Source organism: Macrotis lagotis, chromosome 2 (assembly GCF_037893015.1).
Source record: "Macrotis lagotis isolate mMagLag1 chromosome 2, bilby.v1.9.chrom.fasta, whole genome shotgun sequence".
In the NCBI taxonomy this organism is placed as follows: domain Eukaryota; kingdom Metazoa; phylum Chordata; class Mammalia; order Peramelemorphia; family Peramelidae; genus Macrotis; species Macrotis lagotis.
In genome coordinates, this window is record NC_133659.1 from 123,900,157 (window position 1) to 123,916,416 (window position 16,260).

The following is a 16,260-nucleotide window of genomic DNA, read 5'->3' on the forward strand; positions in this document are numbered from 1 at the left end:
AATTTAAAATCAACAACAAAAAAAGGGCAAATTTTGCCACCAGAAAATGTTTTACCTCTTCTCCTATTATTGTTAATTTGGGGAATTTCCGTGCCAGCGAAGAACATATGCTCATCTGCACCAATCGGTCAGCTTCAGTCTGAAGATCTATGGAAGATGTCTACAATAAAGAATAAAAATTACAGCAAAACGTTATCTCCACTATGAGCAGGCTTTAGGTCTACATCCTGAAATGTTCATACTGTTTTCTGTCTTTGAAACAGCCCTACAAATTCCCTTAATTTCTCTTTAGTCGGACCATCCCCTATTTCCCTCACCCCACCCTCCCCTTTTGTTTCACAGTGGGATTCAAAGCATCTTGGGGGATTCAAAGGAACTTGGATGTCATCTAGTCAAACATCTATTCCCAATACTGAAATCCCTTCTACATTACTAACTGGCAACTGTTGTTGATATGAACTCTGTAGAGATGGGAAACGTAGCATCTACAGGAGAGCCTAGCCTACTCTCTAAGAGTCCCTTCCATTTCCAGCCTCCTTTTATGTAACCAACTTCCTCCATTAGACAGTAAGCTCCTTGAGGGCAGGGATGGTTTTTCTTTTTATTATCTGTATCCCCAGCTTGCTAGGGATGGGAACAAGGAATAGGGGACTAGGCAGTCGGATCAGGAAATAGGGTATGGATGATGATCTACTGGAGTTCAGAATCACTAGTTCAAAATCCACTATGTGGAGAGTATGACTACATGGGCAACTGTTAATAAGTGAACATTTTCGAGAGATCTCATATCTGCTTGACCACTCCTTTGATTCTGCTGAATCTTCACCCTCTTAACAGTGATGGCCAACCCTGTTTCCCCCCCCACATTCCTTTCACACTTATCCCTCATATCTAATCATTCTGATGTCAAATTTTATTGTTTTATCTTAATATTATCTCTGCACTCAAACCATTACTTCCCTTGGATAAGCCTCCTCATAGCTTCCTGCCCAGACTCTTGCCAACAACTTGTTACCTGGTCCCCCTGCCTTAGGTTTCTCCCCACTCTGATCCACCCTTCCTTCAGCCGTCTAAGTGATATTTTGTTAAGTGCAGATCTTACCATGTCAATCTCATTCAATAAACTCCAGCACTTCTTTATGATCTTCAGGATCAAACAGATAATCCTCTATTTGACACTGAGAGCTCTTCACAACTTGGGCCCTTCCAATCTTCCCATTCCTCTCATCCTTTCTTCCCCTGGGCATGCTACAATCCAACTAAGTACAGCTCCTCATACATTCAGACAATGCTATATGTTCCAACAGTCTCATCATTAGACACAGTGATTGGAATGCTTTCTCTCCTTACCTCTGACTCCTAGGCTCCCTTCAAGTTAAATCCTACAAACCCTACTTTATTACAGTATCCTTTCCCAGACAATCCCTCCCATAACTACCCTTATCTCTGAGATTTCCTTCATTTATCATTTATTCTCCCTTCAGTTCTTCCTCCCTTTCTCTATCTCTCCCAACAAATATAATATACAGTAAAGAAGTGTGAAAATATGAATGTTGATATACACATACATATGTGTGTACAGTTATTTACATGTTATCTCCCTCTCACACATATGACTTCTTTGAGATCAGGGACCGTGTTTTTGCCTTTCTTGGTAACCCTTTGTACCTGCCTGGTATGTGGGACGTACTTCACAAGTATCTGTTACCTAACTGCCCTCTTCGATAGGTTCTAAATCGCCCTGTCTCTGCACACTAAATGTGGACTTCACTACACCTTAAGTGTTTCAGTTGCCTCTCTCTTCTCTTTTGTTCTTTGTTCTTCTCTCTTTTTCCTCTCTTTTCTCTTCTATTTGTGTTCCATTTTCTTATTTATCACCCTCTAGACACTGATATTAACTGTGCTCTTGATATGTATACCATATTTTATTTTCAGTTTCCTTCTTAGAGTATTTCTTCTCTCCTCTCTAATACCTTGGTTTTGTCTTTTCTAGCAGAGAGGGCACCTTGCTTTTGCAGCACAACAAATTAATTGGTGACTACATTAAGCAGGAAGAGACACACAGTAAATCTCTAAATCTCTGGAATAAAGCTTTTTGTGTCCAAACTTCAAAAGTATCAAGTTGAATAACATTTCCTGTTTATTTTCCCCTACATATTGCCTTTGGAAATTCCATTCCCATTCCATTTGTCTTATTTTCATGAATTTTTAATAGTCTGGCTTCCTATTTTTAATTTTAAAAATAAATTATGTTATTGTTTTACATTTTTAAATTTTAGTTCATTTTTCAGAACATAACACAAGTATCTAAATGTTTTTTGAGGTCAGTGGCCCTTGTTAGATATGAATTAGCTAACTGAACTGAGTTACTATGGTCCAACCTTACAACTGAGGAGTGGTGTGGCTGTTAGTAGAATCTGCAACTATGAATTTATACATTTGCTGTCTCTCTTCCAAATTAGCAAAATGGTAATGATTAACCTATATTCCATAATTTGCTTACACAAACAAAGGCGTGATACAGTACTCAAGAAAGCTCACTGAGGCTCAAGGTCACAGCAATGCTTTTTTGATTGGCAAGTCAACTAACATTGATTAAGTGCTTCCTGTATGCCAGGTTAAATGGGGGGGGGGGATTTAAACAAGGGCAAAAAAACAATTTCTACACTTTTGTACTGAGTCTTATGATATTATTTAGACCAAATACAGATGAAGAAAATTTTATTTTAAAAGTTTAATACATACTTGGTGACAATTCTTTTAATTAACTGTTACTATACTTATTGTCCCAATTAATTTGTAACTATTAGAAAGAAAAATATTATGTAAGGACTATGGATTATATTATATTGTTCAGGTGCTCTGAGGCCCAATGAAATATAAATGTTTCATTGACCAAGGATTATATAAGGAATAAAAATATATTAGTATAAACTAAGGTTTGAATTATATTAAGATACAGAAAGGCTAGAGAAAATTCATAAGGGTCTAAGTAGAAGGCTGGACTCTAAGAATCAAGAGGCCATTTATCTACAGTTGGAATGGATCCCCCAGGCCAACTAACCCAGTCTCTTCATTTTACTGGTAAGGAAACTGAGACCCAGGAAGGTTGAAAAGGAAGTGTCAGATGCACAATTCACAATTAAAACTTAAGCAAACCACCTTTTATGTGGCTTATGTTTAAGATTTCCAATGACTCCATCTACTAAGATCAAATTATAGAGTATTAGTAAAGTGCTTTGGGAACAAAACCCTCTATAAATATTAGCAACTAATACTGTTCCATATATATAGTACAAAGCTCTTATGTCTTCCCGATGAAAAACATGTCAATTTTGACCACTTGAACTGATTATTTAGATGAATATAATTGAACAGAAAAATAGTATGAAATGAAATGTGCCTCAGTACCTTCTCCACGATTCCCAGGTCACCCCCAGCCATCACACTTCTGACTATGGTTCCAGCTTTCTGAGCAATGTTATATGCTGAAGCAACCAAACGAATCAAGACAGTTGGACTGGAGGCCATAATTAACACTGAAACAAAGTCAAGAGGCACTCTCGGTTAACAGATGCAAGCAACATAAACCACCAGTTTCCTTTATTTCTATAATTGCAAAAAATGTCAAATTGAATTAAATACATAAAAGTTCTGTTACAAATCTGCTAGATCCAGTGTTTTATTATTATCCATTATCTGTCTACTAGCACATGCAAATAACTGGAGGAGTCCTCAAATGAAACCAAGTCATTTGCTTTTTTAACTCAGCTTGCTTGTGATTTCATGTACAAGATAGTCTTTCAGTGCTTTAGTGGTCCACTGTCCTCCTGAACTGCTAGTCAAGCCTACAGGAATCTATGAAGTTCTACAGACATACACATATACATATAACATATACACACATATGTGTATATATGAAGTGCCAACTATACACATATATATAAATATACATATCTGTACAGATCCATATTTACATATCCATTATACATCTATATCTAAATCTATATCTATTTATATGCTAGGTATTGTGCTATTTATTGGAGAAATTCAAAGAAAAGTTCTCTGGGTCCCTGCTCTCAAGGAATTCAGAGTCAACATAAGATATAGACAGGATAAATTGGAGAGGCTCTCAGAAGGAAGGCAATAGCATAAAGGGGGGGGGGGGCTGGGAAAGGCTTCCCTCAGAAAAGCAAAATTTTAACTTTGAAGGATGCCAGGGCCAAAGAAAACTCATTACTTGGTTTTTTCAACCTCTGGTAATTATAGGATTAGCAGATTTTACAGGGAGGAGGGATTTAGAGACCATCTATCCAATTCCCTCTTTTGAGAGATGAGGAAGCTAACATAAAAGGAGGTTCAGTTAATGGAGTACTTGCCCTTGATTAAGTGATAGACCTTGATAAACTTCTTCTAATGTAGGTAGGATGGTTTTTTAAATGACAAATGTTCCATCCATTTCAAGGCCAAGAACTGAAGCATTTTCACTCAGGAGATGCTCCAAAGTTTGTGCTTTAAACTGATTTAGCTTCCAAATTCAGATCTACCTCCATGTCATGATCAGATCTCTAAATGAGACCTTAGTGGAGAATGACAAACAAAGCTTTTCTCATGTCAAGCTACTGCTGCTTTGAAGTCTTAATATATCTTTCAGAGCTTCACTAACTTGCTATGTGTGTTTTAAATAGAAATCATGATTTTACAAGAAATTTTTTTTCAATATGAATTTTATGTTGAGATAATGTCTTAGAATAGGTACAAATGACCTACAATTTCTTTAGCACAGGAAACTCCCAGACTCGGTCTTCTAGTAGAGACATACTTCTACCATTAAGTAGGAAAGTTCTAGGGAATTGTCTGAGATAGATGAGGTCTAGTGAAAAGGCTCAAAGAATTTAAGTGACTTGTCTGGGGTCACAGAGTTGATAAATGTGTTGAATGGGGTCACAGAGTTGATAAATGTGTTGAAGGAGGCATTGGAACTAGTCATCCTGATGCTGAACTCAGCTGTGTATTTATTAATCTATTTTGTCTCTAGGTTAAAATTCAGTCGTTTTAGTCATGACCAACTCTTCCTGACCCCATTGGGGGTTTTATTGGCAAAGATACTAGAGTGCTTTGTCATTTCTTCTCCAGCTCATTTTACAGATAAAGAACTGAGGCAAACAGGGTGAGTGACTTACCCAGGGTCTGACAGCTAGTAATAATCTAGGGGCAGATTTGAACTCAGGAAAGCAAGTAAAATAGATACAGGTTAAGGTACAGAATTCAAAAGCTATTTCTTTATCATCTTTTTTTAAGAGGTAACCTAGTGATAGAGGTCTTACACCTAAGAGGAGCCTCCAAGATCACCTAACCCACCCTACTTATTTTGAATAAGGAAAATGAAATCTAGAATGATTAATCCATTTGCCCAAGATCACACAGTTAGCTAGAAAGCTCACAGTAGCAGGATACAAGACTAGGTCTTCTGACTCCAAAGTCAGGGTTCGTTGCATAGCACCATGCTGCTATTTGTCCCTATTATATCTATATCTAACTATCTATCTATCTATCTATCTATCTATCTAGTCAGGTAATGGTAAATAACAATATAAAAACCAAAGAGAAGCCAAAGTCTTTGGGGAAATTAGGTTTTTCCATTAGGGAGTAACAGGAGGAGGTGGCCTAGAAGAAAGAAACAAACAACTTCCAGGAGTTACATATCTTTCAAAAAGAAATTTGATTAGCTTCAAGTCAGGTAGAAATCCAAGTTAAACTTTGTACAAATCATAGTTACACACACACACACATACACACATACATACATACAAACAGAGTAATTTAATAACATACATTTATTGAATTGAATTGTCTAATTCTAGCCTCATTATTTTCTCTTTATCATCTCTCCACACTAACATGATTACAATGGAACCCGAACAAAATGGAGTTGAGAATGTTTGCAGAAATGAGTTCTTTTCATTCCATAAGGTGGGGGAGATCTTGGGGATTAGAATTTACTTCTCCCTGCCTTAGTTAGCAATAAAATAGTGTCCCTAATAATGCCCTTCCTGGTTTATGCTTAAATAGTGCTTTAAGTCATAGACCCTTCAAAGTCAAGTTCAGACCATTTATAGATGAGAATGAGGCCTGGGCCTCCTATGGAAAATTTTCCTTATTGCAAATCAAATTTGCCTACCACTCCATCTCAGTTTATTTACAAAACAATATCTGAATTCACTAGAGAATTGTGAAAGTGGTAAAATATGAAGTGCATGAAAGCCCTCCAAAGGACAAAAAAGATAAGAATGATGTGCAGCTCTCTGAGTTCACTTTATTTCAATTTCAAATACAATCAATAACCTCTCCTTTCTCTTATACAGACAGTGCACAGTAAATATGGCATAATGCTTATAGTTATAATAGATGTTTATAGTTATATTGCTTGTAATTATTACTAATTTAGAAACTATTTAAAAATTTCAAACAGGAGAAAGTGCTTGAATATGACTTGCCTTGCTTCACATTTTGTTCACACAAACCTGAGTCTGATTTTAATACAAAGATATTTTTCCAATCTCTTAACACACTTTGGTTTACAACACTCACTCACAATTTTTAAATGTGTTACTGCTCTTTGTCTTTATTTTACTTAACATTTCTATTTGTTAAAGGCAGACCAGTTTCCTTCATTGTATTGTTACCTTTGACAGGTATCCATTACCTTTGAACTCCTTAATCACTTAAGCCTTACCAGACCCACCTAAGACTTTGTTACCTTCCTAAAGGTTTGTAAAACTACCTATATTTCTTCCAAAGAAAATATGTAAGTAATTTTCCATTTCCCCCCATCACTTTACTGTTGAGTAACCTGTCAAAAAAATAATAATTTTTCACAATTAGAAGAACAAGGAGAAAGGCAAATACTGCTTGTCATGAATAGATGATTTAAAACATTCATTATTAGGCTGCAAATATTCAACAATTTGCACTTTGGTCTCTTATACATTCTTTAATCCCAAATAAAATAAGTCTCATCATGAAAAAATTGACTCTTTTCCCCAAAACAAATCTGGGCTTAATCTGTTTACAGAAAATGGAGTTGATCTGGGGTAACAAAACACAATCTGTATGTAAGAGCTCCTTTTCGGTTCCCAATTCTTCCCTAGTGGACATTAGCCAAAGATTCTCCATTAATAGTAATTATAATTTTCAAAGAGAAATACCTCTTTTTATAGCAGATCCACGTGAATTATACAAGCAGGACTGGGAACCTTGCAACTTCCTTAAGAACAGCCCAAACTACAATTCAATCAGTTTCCTCCCGTCCATGTCTACAAAGCCTTCTGGGTCCTAGAACCCCACTTCTATTAACTCTTTAGTACCTGATACTCAAAACAATGAAGAATCAAAAATACACTTGTTAGATACAAGCATTTAGACTCTAAAAATCATTGTAACTACTTGCTACTGTGTATTGATATTATTGATGTGATATGTAAGGGGACACTGAGAAAAAGATGAGTTATATCCCATGTGTAAATGACATAAAATAGATAAGGTAGAAGAGGTATTTCAAGTCTGGTGCCTTTCCTCTCCGGTTCAAAGGAAAGAACAGAAATTGTTGGAATACGATCGATGATACCAAATTTGCATCAAAAAATGTTTTAAGGATTCAATTTTGGGGTATGGGGACAGTTCAATAACTGTCATACCTTATGCCAATCTTTTATTGCATGATAGGTAAGATACCAGGGAACCATGATGAGTCTGTTTATTTAATGGCAAAGTGATGAAACTGAATTTATAGTCAGTTCGTCAAATCATTCTCAATTTCTTTGGAAGAAATATAGGTAGTTTTACAAACCTTTAGGAAGGTAACAAAGGTGGGTCTGGTAAGCCTTAGGTGATTAATGAGTTCAAAGGTAATGGATACCTGTCAAAGGTAACAATACAATGAAGGAAACTGGTCTGCCTCTAACAAATAGAAATGTTAAGTAAAATAAAGACCAAGGTTTACCTTGGGAGTACAGACAGTTGCCACTAGATCACCCCTGGCCCAATCCTAATAATAACAAAATATTAACATTTATATAGTGTTTTAAAGTTTGCAAAACACCTAATGTCGTTCCATTTGAATCCCACAAATATTATCATCACTTTACAGACAAGAAAACTGATGCACAGAGGTTGCCACTTGCTTGCAAAATAGTAATTATTCTCAGAGGTGGGGTACAGCTTTATAACAATTAAGACTCCACAGTTAGAAAGTATTCCACTTGTTCAAAATGTTTCAAAATTTTTACCTTTTTTTTTTAGTTTTTGCTAGGCAATGGGGTTAAGTGGCTTGCCCAAAGCCACACAGCTAGGTCATTATTAAGTGTTTGAGGCCAGATTTGAACTACTCAGGTACTCCTGACTCCAGGGCTGGTGCTCTATCCACTGGGCCACCTAGCCTCCCCCAAAATTTTTACTTTTGATTATTATCCATTGTGTCTATTTATTGAGGAATAATTGACCCTGTCTCCTACGTAACTAATATTTTGTGATTTTTTTAAACTCCTTTTTTTGACTCTGTGCATAAATTAAACCTTGAAACAAACCATGCTCATTTTTTCCCATTGCTGCTAGGACAGCAATTGCTCTTTGATCCAACAAAGAAATATGAAAAGTCTCTCATGTCACCAACATTCCAAAAAGGAGTCATGCATCTAATACATATATATTATAGAAAAATAGAAAACGATATACTAGTTTAGTTTCCTTCTTTATCCCTAGACATATATGAAAAATAATTGAGTTTTTTTAACGACCAGGCAAACGCCTAGCACTCAGCTCTGCCTCGGTTCCTAGCAAAATATTCTAGGACAAACCAAAAAAATTACAACAAAATCACTAAGTGCAGGATTAACCCCATTTCTAATCCCCAGGGCAGGCATGGAAAAACTTTGGGAATAGGAGTAGGTGGGTAGAGGGTGGGAAGGGGGTGATCCAGGCAAAGCCAAACTTTTTTTCATTAGATACTTTATTTTTCCAACTACATGCAATGGTAGTTTCGATCAATCATTTTTTGCAACATTTCCAGGTTGCAATTCTTCTCCCTTTGCTCCCCTTCCCCCCGACAGAAAGCAACCTAATATAAACCATGCCAAACAGAGATCCAAACTAAACAGGCTGTGAAAGAAGAATCAAGACCAAACCCAAGTCAAGTTTTTAAACTGATTTCATTAAGGCAAACATGTGAATACCCATAGACACCTTTTTTTTTAATGGATGAAGAAGCTAGTGAGATATGCTCGAGTCTGGTCCTTTGCCCAGTTCTTGGGAATTCCTTTGGCCCGGGTGGGAGAAGGAAAAGGACTTACTTGTGGTAAAACTTGCAAGGAATCCAGACCTACTGGAAAGACTTAACCGAACAAGCGCGCGCGTTTTTAGAAGTTGGTCCCTCGCCGCCTCCCGTAGGACATTCTCTACGCTAGAGGGCGACGTCACAACACTCCAATCCATGAAGAGGGGATAGGCGCGCCTGCGTGTGACACCGCTGGCGCATGCTCACATCGACTCGTCTGAGTTTTCACGTGACCTGAAACGCAGGCTTTCCTTCCGGAAGGTGCGGGCGGACGGCGGCTCGTCCTTCCTGACAGCTGAGCAACGCCCCGCCCCCCCCCCAGGATTTTTGATCCAAGTTCCCGCCCCCCTTGGCTGGCCATCTTTTCGGTTTAAAGTTATAGGAATCCATCCGGCCTTTCCTCTTCCCACCGCTGCACCCCCTCACCCCGTGGTCATGCCGGCGGCTTCTGTTCACAATCAGACAGCCATCCTAGGCCGCAAGAAGTAGCCGATGGTTAAATGGACTGGGGGGAGGGGGTTGGTGGTCTGTGATTGCAAGCCAAGGTTTTTATCCAAAAGAATCACTGTTTGTTGGTCACTTAACTCCAGAAAGTATTTCTAATATTTATCCTAATTTAAATAGTAATAGCTTAACGTATCACATCAATAATATCAACACATGGGGCGGCTAGCTGGCGCAGTTGGACAGAGCATTGGCCCTGGAGTCAGGAGTACCTGAGTTCAAATCCAGCCTCAGATACTTAATAATTACCTAGCTGTGTAACCTTAGGCAAGTCACTTAAACCCCATTGCCTTACAAAAACCTAAAAAAAACCAAAACCAAAACAAACATAATATCAACACACAGTAGCAAGTAGTTACAATGATCTTTAGAGGATAAATGCTTTTTGATGGTCTGGATATTTAGTATCTAGCAATAGTTCTACATTTGTAGAGTTGCCTCGTCAAAAAAAAACAAAACCCCAAAGTACAGTCATCGAAGTATTGTCTCCTTTGATCCTTACAGTAGAAGTTGGTTGTCATGGTTGTCATCCTCATTTGATGGAAGAGGAAATTGAGGCAAACAGAGATTAAGTGAATTTGCCCAAGGTCGAGCTGCAAGTAAACTTCTGAGCTTGGATTTGAACTCAGGACGGGGCTTTGGGCTCTCTGCCTAGTCAGCAATATTTATCTTCCTCATTTCAAATGCGACTAGCTTGAGCAAGTCACATTAATCTCTGGTTGTAAACCCTCCTCCCCTCCCCCCCAATAATGCTTAATTGACTTGTTAGCTGGCGTTTATATAGACCGTTAATGTTTTGCAAAGAGTTTTTTCATACACACATAGGAGTGTTTGCACATTACAGTAACTAATTTATAAAGCATTTAATGCGCACCAGTCTCTGTTCTAAAGCATTCAGATATTATTTCACCGGATCCTCACAAGAATCCTGGGAGTTGGGTGTGTTATTATGCCCCTTTTACAATGAGGAAGCTGAGGAACCCGCCCAGGGTTCTAGGACTAGTTAGTGAGACTGGATTTGAATTCAGGTCTTTGTATCTCCAGGTCCATAAGGTTTCTAAGTGCAATCAAGAATCACAAGTGATTACATTGTTGGTGGAGCTGTGAACTCATCCAACCTTTGTGGAGAGCAATTTGGAATTATGCCCAAAGGGCAACAAAAATGTGCATCCCCTTTGATCCAGCAATACCTCTACTGGGTCTATACCCTGAAGAGATCATGAAAAAGGATAAAAACATCACTTATACAAAAATATTCATAGCAGCTCTGTTTGTGGTGGCAAGGAATTGGAAATCAAGTAAATGTCCTTCAATTGGGGAATGACTTAACAAACCGTGATTATAGATATTGATATAGATATCGATATAGATATGTCATAGAACACTATTGTTCTATTAGAAATCAGGAGGGATGGGAATTCAGGGAAGCCTGGAGGGATTTGCATGAACTGATGCTGAGTGAGATGAGCAGAACCAGAAAAACAATGTATACCCTAACAGCAACATGGGGGTGATGAGCAACCTTGATGGACTCGCTCATTTCATCAGTGCAACAATCAGGGACAATTTGGGGCTGTCTGCAATAGAGAATATCATCTGTATCCTGAGAAACAACTGTGGAGTTTGAACAAAGATCAAGGACTAGTCCCTTTAATTTAGGAAAAAAAACTGACGTGTCATTGTTTGATGTTGTCATCTCATACTTTTTATTTCTTCCTTAAGGATATGATTTCTCTCATCACATTCGATTTGGATCAATGCATGCCATGGAAACAATTGTAAAGACTGACAAATTGCCTTCTGTGTGCGGGGGAAGTAAGATTGGGGGGAAAGATTGTAAAACTCAAAATAAAATTAAAAAAAAGAATCGTGTGAATGTGTCCACACAGACACATACATAGGTTTCTATCTGCAGTCAAAATCAGGGGTCGCCCCTGACTGAGGGCGGGGACGTCCCGCTTAGTTTAATGAAGCTCACAGGTGAGCCTACCTCCGCCTCTGCGCATCTCCCGCCCGCGGCCAGACCTCTAGGACCCGGCGGGGAAGCGCAGTGCCTGCTTGGCCCGCCCCGGACGGACTGAGCATGCGCGGCGGAGGCGGCCGCGCGCCCCGCGCCGGCGTGGGCCGTCCGTGCCTGGGGCGGCTGGGCGCGGGGCGGCCGGGCGCGTGCTTCTGCCCGCCATGATCTGGACGCTGAAGCCCGAGCGGGCGGCGGCCGCGGCCGCTGCGGGGGCCCTGCGCGGGCTGAGCCGCCCCTGGCGGGGCCCGGGATGGCGCGGGTTGGCGACGGCCGGCGGGGCCGGGCCCGAGCAGCTGCCCCCGAGGCCCGGCCCCTTCCGCGAGACGGTGCTGCTGCCCAGGACCGGCCTGCCCATGAGGCTGACGGGCGCCCGGCTGACCGAGGTGGAGCTGGACATCCAGCAGGTGGGCGGCCGCTCCGGGGGGGGCGGGGCGACCTTGAGCGGGGCCTCGGCCGCAGGTCGGTGCCGCCCCTGGGCATCGTGGCAGAGCGGGACCCAGGGGCAAGCGGCGGCACCGGCGCAGCCGCTCCGCCCGCCGGCCGGAATGAGTGGGCACCCCGGGCTCCTCCCGTAGCCCCGCACCGCTGTGCCCACGCGCCTCCTGCCGCTGCCCTCCCCGGATTGTCGGGCCGGTCCGGTGAGGTGCCCGTGCAGCGGCTGGGCGTTATCCGCACGGAGGAGTGTCCAGTGCCTATGAGCGGCGGTGGGATGATGGCGGGGCAGGGGGAGGGGGTGCTGGGACAAGGACACACCGGCCTGCGTGGCTGCACCCCTGAAAACCGGGGCCTGCTCCCCGAAGCTTGCTTGTCAGTAGATAAAGCACACGGGGCTACAAAAGCAGCTGATGCCATCCAAGCAACTAGGCAGCAGTTTTATTTTTTTTAATTTGTTTTTATTTTACCCAATAGGGTTAAGCGGCTTGCCCAAGGCCACGCAGCCAGGTCATTATTAAGTGTCTGAGGTCGGATTTGAACCCAGGGACTCCTGACTCCAGGGCTGGTGCTTTACCCACTGCGCCACCTAGTTGTTCCTATAACAGTAGTTTTAAAAGATTGTTATAACATAAAAGCTAGTATTTATAGAGTTCTTGAAGATTTGCAATGCCCCTTATCTTCTTTTATCCTTACAACCACCCTGAGAGATACATGATGTTATTTCCGAGGAAACTGAGGCATCGAGAAAGCCAATAAGTAACTGAGGCAGAATTTGAATGCAGGTCTTTGTGACTTAGGGGAAAGAAAACTGGAGGTTTTTCCCAAAAGTTAACCAGTGGATTCTTTCTATTTCTACCTGTTTTCTTTTTTCAAGGCGATGGGATTAAGTGATTTGCCTCCAAGGTTGCACAGCTAATAATTATCAAATGTCTGAGGCTGGATTTGAATTCAGGTACTCCTGACCCCACATTCATTTGCACCACCTAGCTGCCCCTCCCCCTGTTTTCTTTGAAGATTTCTTGAAATGTAGTATCTAGGCTCTTATTGTTATTATTAACACAGGCATTCATGTATTTCAACAGTTCTCTATTTTTTCTTCTTAGTCTGTTTTCCAAGTCTGTTTTCAGTATGAGATAGGTTTCATTGTTTCTCTATTTTTTTCCGGCGTTTTGATGTAATTTTGTTGTTGTTGTTAGAGTCACCTTCTTTTCTATTCATCCTAATTTTCATAGTTTGTAGCTTGAGTAAGATTCTGTATACCTCTTGTTCCAAGCTCTTTATATTTATTTTCTTCCATAGCTGTTAGCACCTTTCCATTTTTTTTCTCTGGTACCCCATTTTCATTAATTAAAACATTTTTTAGGGGCAGCTAGGTGGCACAGTGGATAGAGCACCGGCCCTGGAGTCAGGAGTACCTGGATTCAAATCCAGCCTCAGACACTTGATAATTAACCTAGCTGTGTGGCCTTGGGCAAGCCATTTAACCCCATTTGCTTTGAAAAAACCTAAAAAATATTTTTTTTTCTAATTTTTAAAAAAACTTTCTCCCATCTTTTCTAGGATTTCTAGTTGAATTTGTACACAGACTGTGCTTTTCTTTAGATTTTGCTTGTAGGCATTTTAGAGTCATTCTCTTCTGGGGTTGTGTCTTGAGCATCTGTCTCCATAATTACTTTTTATGGTGGGATTCTTTTTTTTTTAATTCTTCTAGACCACTTCCTGATTTGGACTTGATGTTAGGACTATACATTCTGTATAAAAAAACCCCTGCACTGATAATCTCAAAAAACTCTTTCCAATTTAGTCAATCATCCCTTTGGGCCAATCACTGATCACTGGGAATACAAAGACATAAATGAAACAGTCTCTGATCTTAAGGGATTTACATTTTTGTTTAACGGGATAACATAAACATTTATCCATATATATTCATATGTCTGCATCTTGAAGACAGTAAAGCATTCTTCCAGGTAGAGGTAAGGAGAGACATGGAAGGCGGCCAGTTCAGAGGCAAATTGGGGAGCAAGAATGAGGGCTATGAAGAAAAAGAAAAGGCTAGTTTGATTGCACTGCTGAGTATAGAAGGGGAAATAATGTAGTTTTTTATTGTTTTGATTTTCTTTTGCTAGGCAGTGGTGTGAAAACTTGCCCAAAGTCACAGAACTAGAAAGTAGGAAGTGTAATAATGTATAGTAAATCCAGAAAGGTTAGGGTCTTGTAAAGGACATTAAAGCCAAAAAAGAGTTTATATTTTTATCCTAAAGGCAGGGAGCCTGGAGCCAGGAGCCAGTGAAGTTTGTATGTAGGAGAGTAACATAGTCAGATTGCTTTGGCACCTTTGAGAAGAAACTTAAGGCAAAAAAGACAATTAGAAGCTTAAGCTAAGAGAGAAGCAACTGGATGACAGAGGAGGTGGAGGATGATAGCAAAGACAAGATTTGCACTGATTAAATATATGGGTGAGGAGTTGAGGCTGTGAACACGGGAGACTGGAAGAAATGTGGTGCCCTCCACAGAATGTTTGGTAAAAGGGAGGGTTTTGAGGCAAAGTTTTGGACATGTTGAGATTAAGATGCCTACAGGATATCAAATTTGAAATGATTTGAGACTAGTTATTAAATCAACATGTAGGAGTTTGAAGAAGGAAGGAAAAGCCCAGGACAGTCTTAGGACTGTTATATGATGTGGAAGATGAAGAGTAGTGTCATTAAGACCCAGAGGAGAGAGTGCAACAGATATAGCAGAGGTTAAGAAGGGTGAAGGCTTAGGAAACTCCTCCAGATTGGACAATATAAAGATTATTGAACCTTTGGAGAGAGCAGTTTTAGTTGAGCATGTGATCAAAGGATAGATTGCACAGTTGAATATTGAGTAGGAGGAGAGAAATTGGAGTCAATGACTGTAGGTAGCTTTTTCTTTTAGTTTGAGTGTGGGGAGAAGGCTACAGCAAAATCCCATTAATCTGGACACCCCATTGCAGTATTGATATTAAATAATTTGGAGAACGTATAAGAAGACAGTCAAGAGGATTGTAGTTTAGGACCTGAGAAGATCCTACCGGGTCACCTAGTCTAGCTCCCTGATTTCATATATAAGTGCGGGGGTCCAGCCTCCACAGGGTCCTTGGAACTTGACAGGAGGGATAGAGTTGGTGAAATGAGTTGAGTCAACAAGTGGGTAAAGGCAGGAGCAGGTTGACTGACTGTCAGCTGCTTAGATTTATTTTTATAGTCGCAAAATCATATGAAACAAGCAAACTAAAATCATTTCCTTGGTTACAAAAGTATACAATTTTCATTATTAATCAAATAGTTCATATGGTTACAAGTTTGATCATGTAGTGGTTACAAGTGTGATTATCAATCATGTAGTTAATTTTCTTGTCCCTGCTCAGACTGTGATGACTTCAACCTGCCTGTTGCCTAGTTTGTTGCTGCATAGTAAAGTTATTAAACAGAACTTTCCTTATAATAATCTTTGATATAATTTGTTTAATGGAATGCTTTTATGTTTTTGTACCGCATATGTAATGTTTTTTGATATGCTCCCTTGACAACCTATAGTGAGGGTAATTATGTTTGTCTACCTATTGACTTCTTCAGTAACCAATTTTCCTTTCAGCCCTTGTTGGTAGATGCTACAGTTTCTATGACTTTTTATTCTTTCCTAGTAAACTAAGGCTGTTAGAGTTCACATATTGGTTACTTATACTAACTATTCTTTCACCATCTTTATCATATATTCCTGTGTATGATAAGGGGGGCAAAACTGTTAATTTCCCTGGAATTCTATCTGACCTATCTTGTATCAGGTTTCCCTGTATATATTCTGACATCTCCCTGGAACTCCCAGTGCTGTATCTTCCAAAGATTTCATAATTTTGAAGCCTTTTGTATATCTCAGGGAGAGGCAGTCCTGTGAAATTTGGACAGAGTTCACAATCTGTTTTATTCAAGGAATTTCTCTGAAA

The 16,260-nt window shown here is 40.0% G+C and overlaps 2 protein-coding genes across 3 annotated transcripts in view; one reads left to right on the forward strand and one right to left on the reverse strand.

Annotated features, from left to right (window-relative positions):
• Positions 1–9,457, reverse strand: part of BPNT1 (3'(2'), 5'-bisphosphate nucleotidase 1) — a 33,308-nt gene extending 23,851 nt beyond the window's left edge. The window contains exons 1-3 of one of the 2 annotated variants that reach the window (XM_074222700.1): positions 7,209–7,395; positions 3,412–3,539; positions 56–160 (exon numbers count right to left, since the gene is read on the reverse strand). In XM_074222700.1, the coding sequence (XP_074078801.1) occupies positions 56–160; positions 3,412–3,531 (225 nt within the window). In that variant the 5' untranslated portion in view covers positions 3,532–3,539; positions 7,209–7,395. Of the gene's footprint in view, positions 1–55; positions 161–3,411; positions 3,540–7,208; positions 7,396–9,347 lie in introns of those variants that run through there. The other variant, XM_074222699.1, reaches the window with a different exon arrangement.
• A 2,544-nt stretch (positions 9,458–12,001) lies between these two features.
• Positions 12,002–16,260, forward strand: part of IARS2 (isoleucyl-tRNA synthetase 2, mitochondrial) — a 66,566-nt gene continuing 62,307 nt past the window's right edge. The window contains exon 1 of the mRNA XM_074222702.1: positions 12,002–12,259. Coding sequence (XP_074078803.1) covers positions 12,017–12,259 — 243 coding nt within the window. The 5' untranslated portion in view covers positions 12,002–12,016. The remainder of the gene's footprint in view (positions 12,260–16,260) is intronic.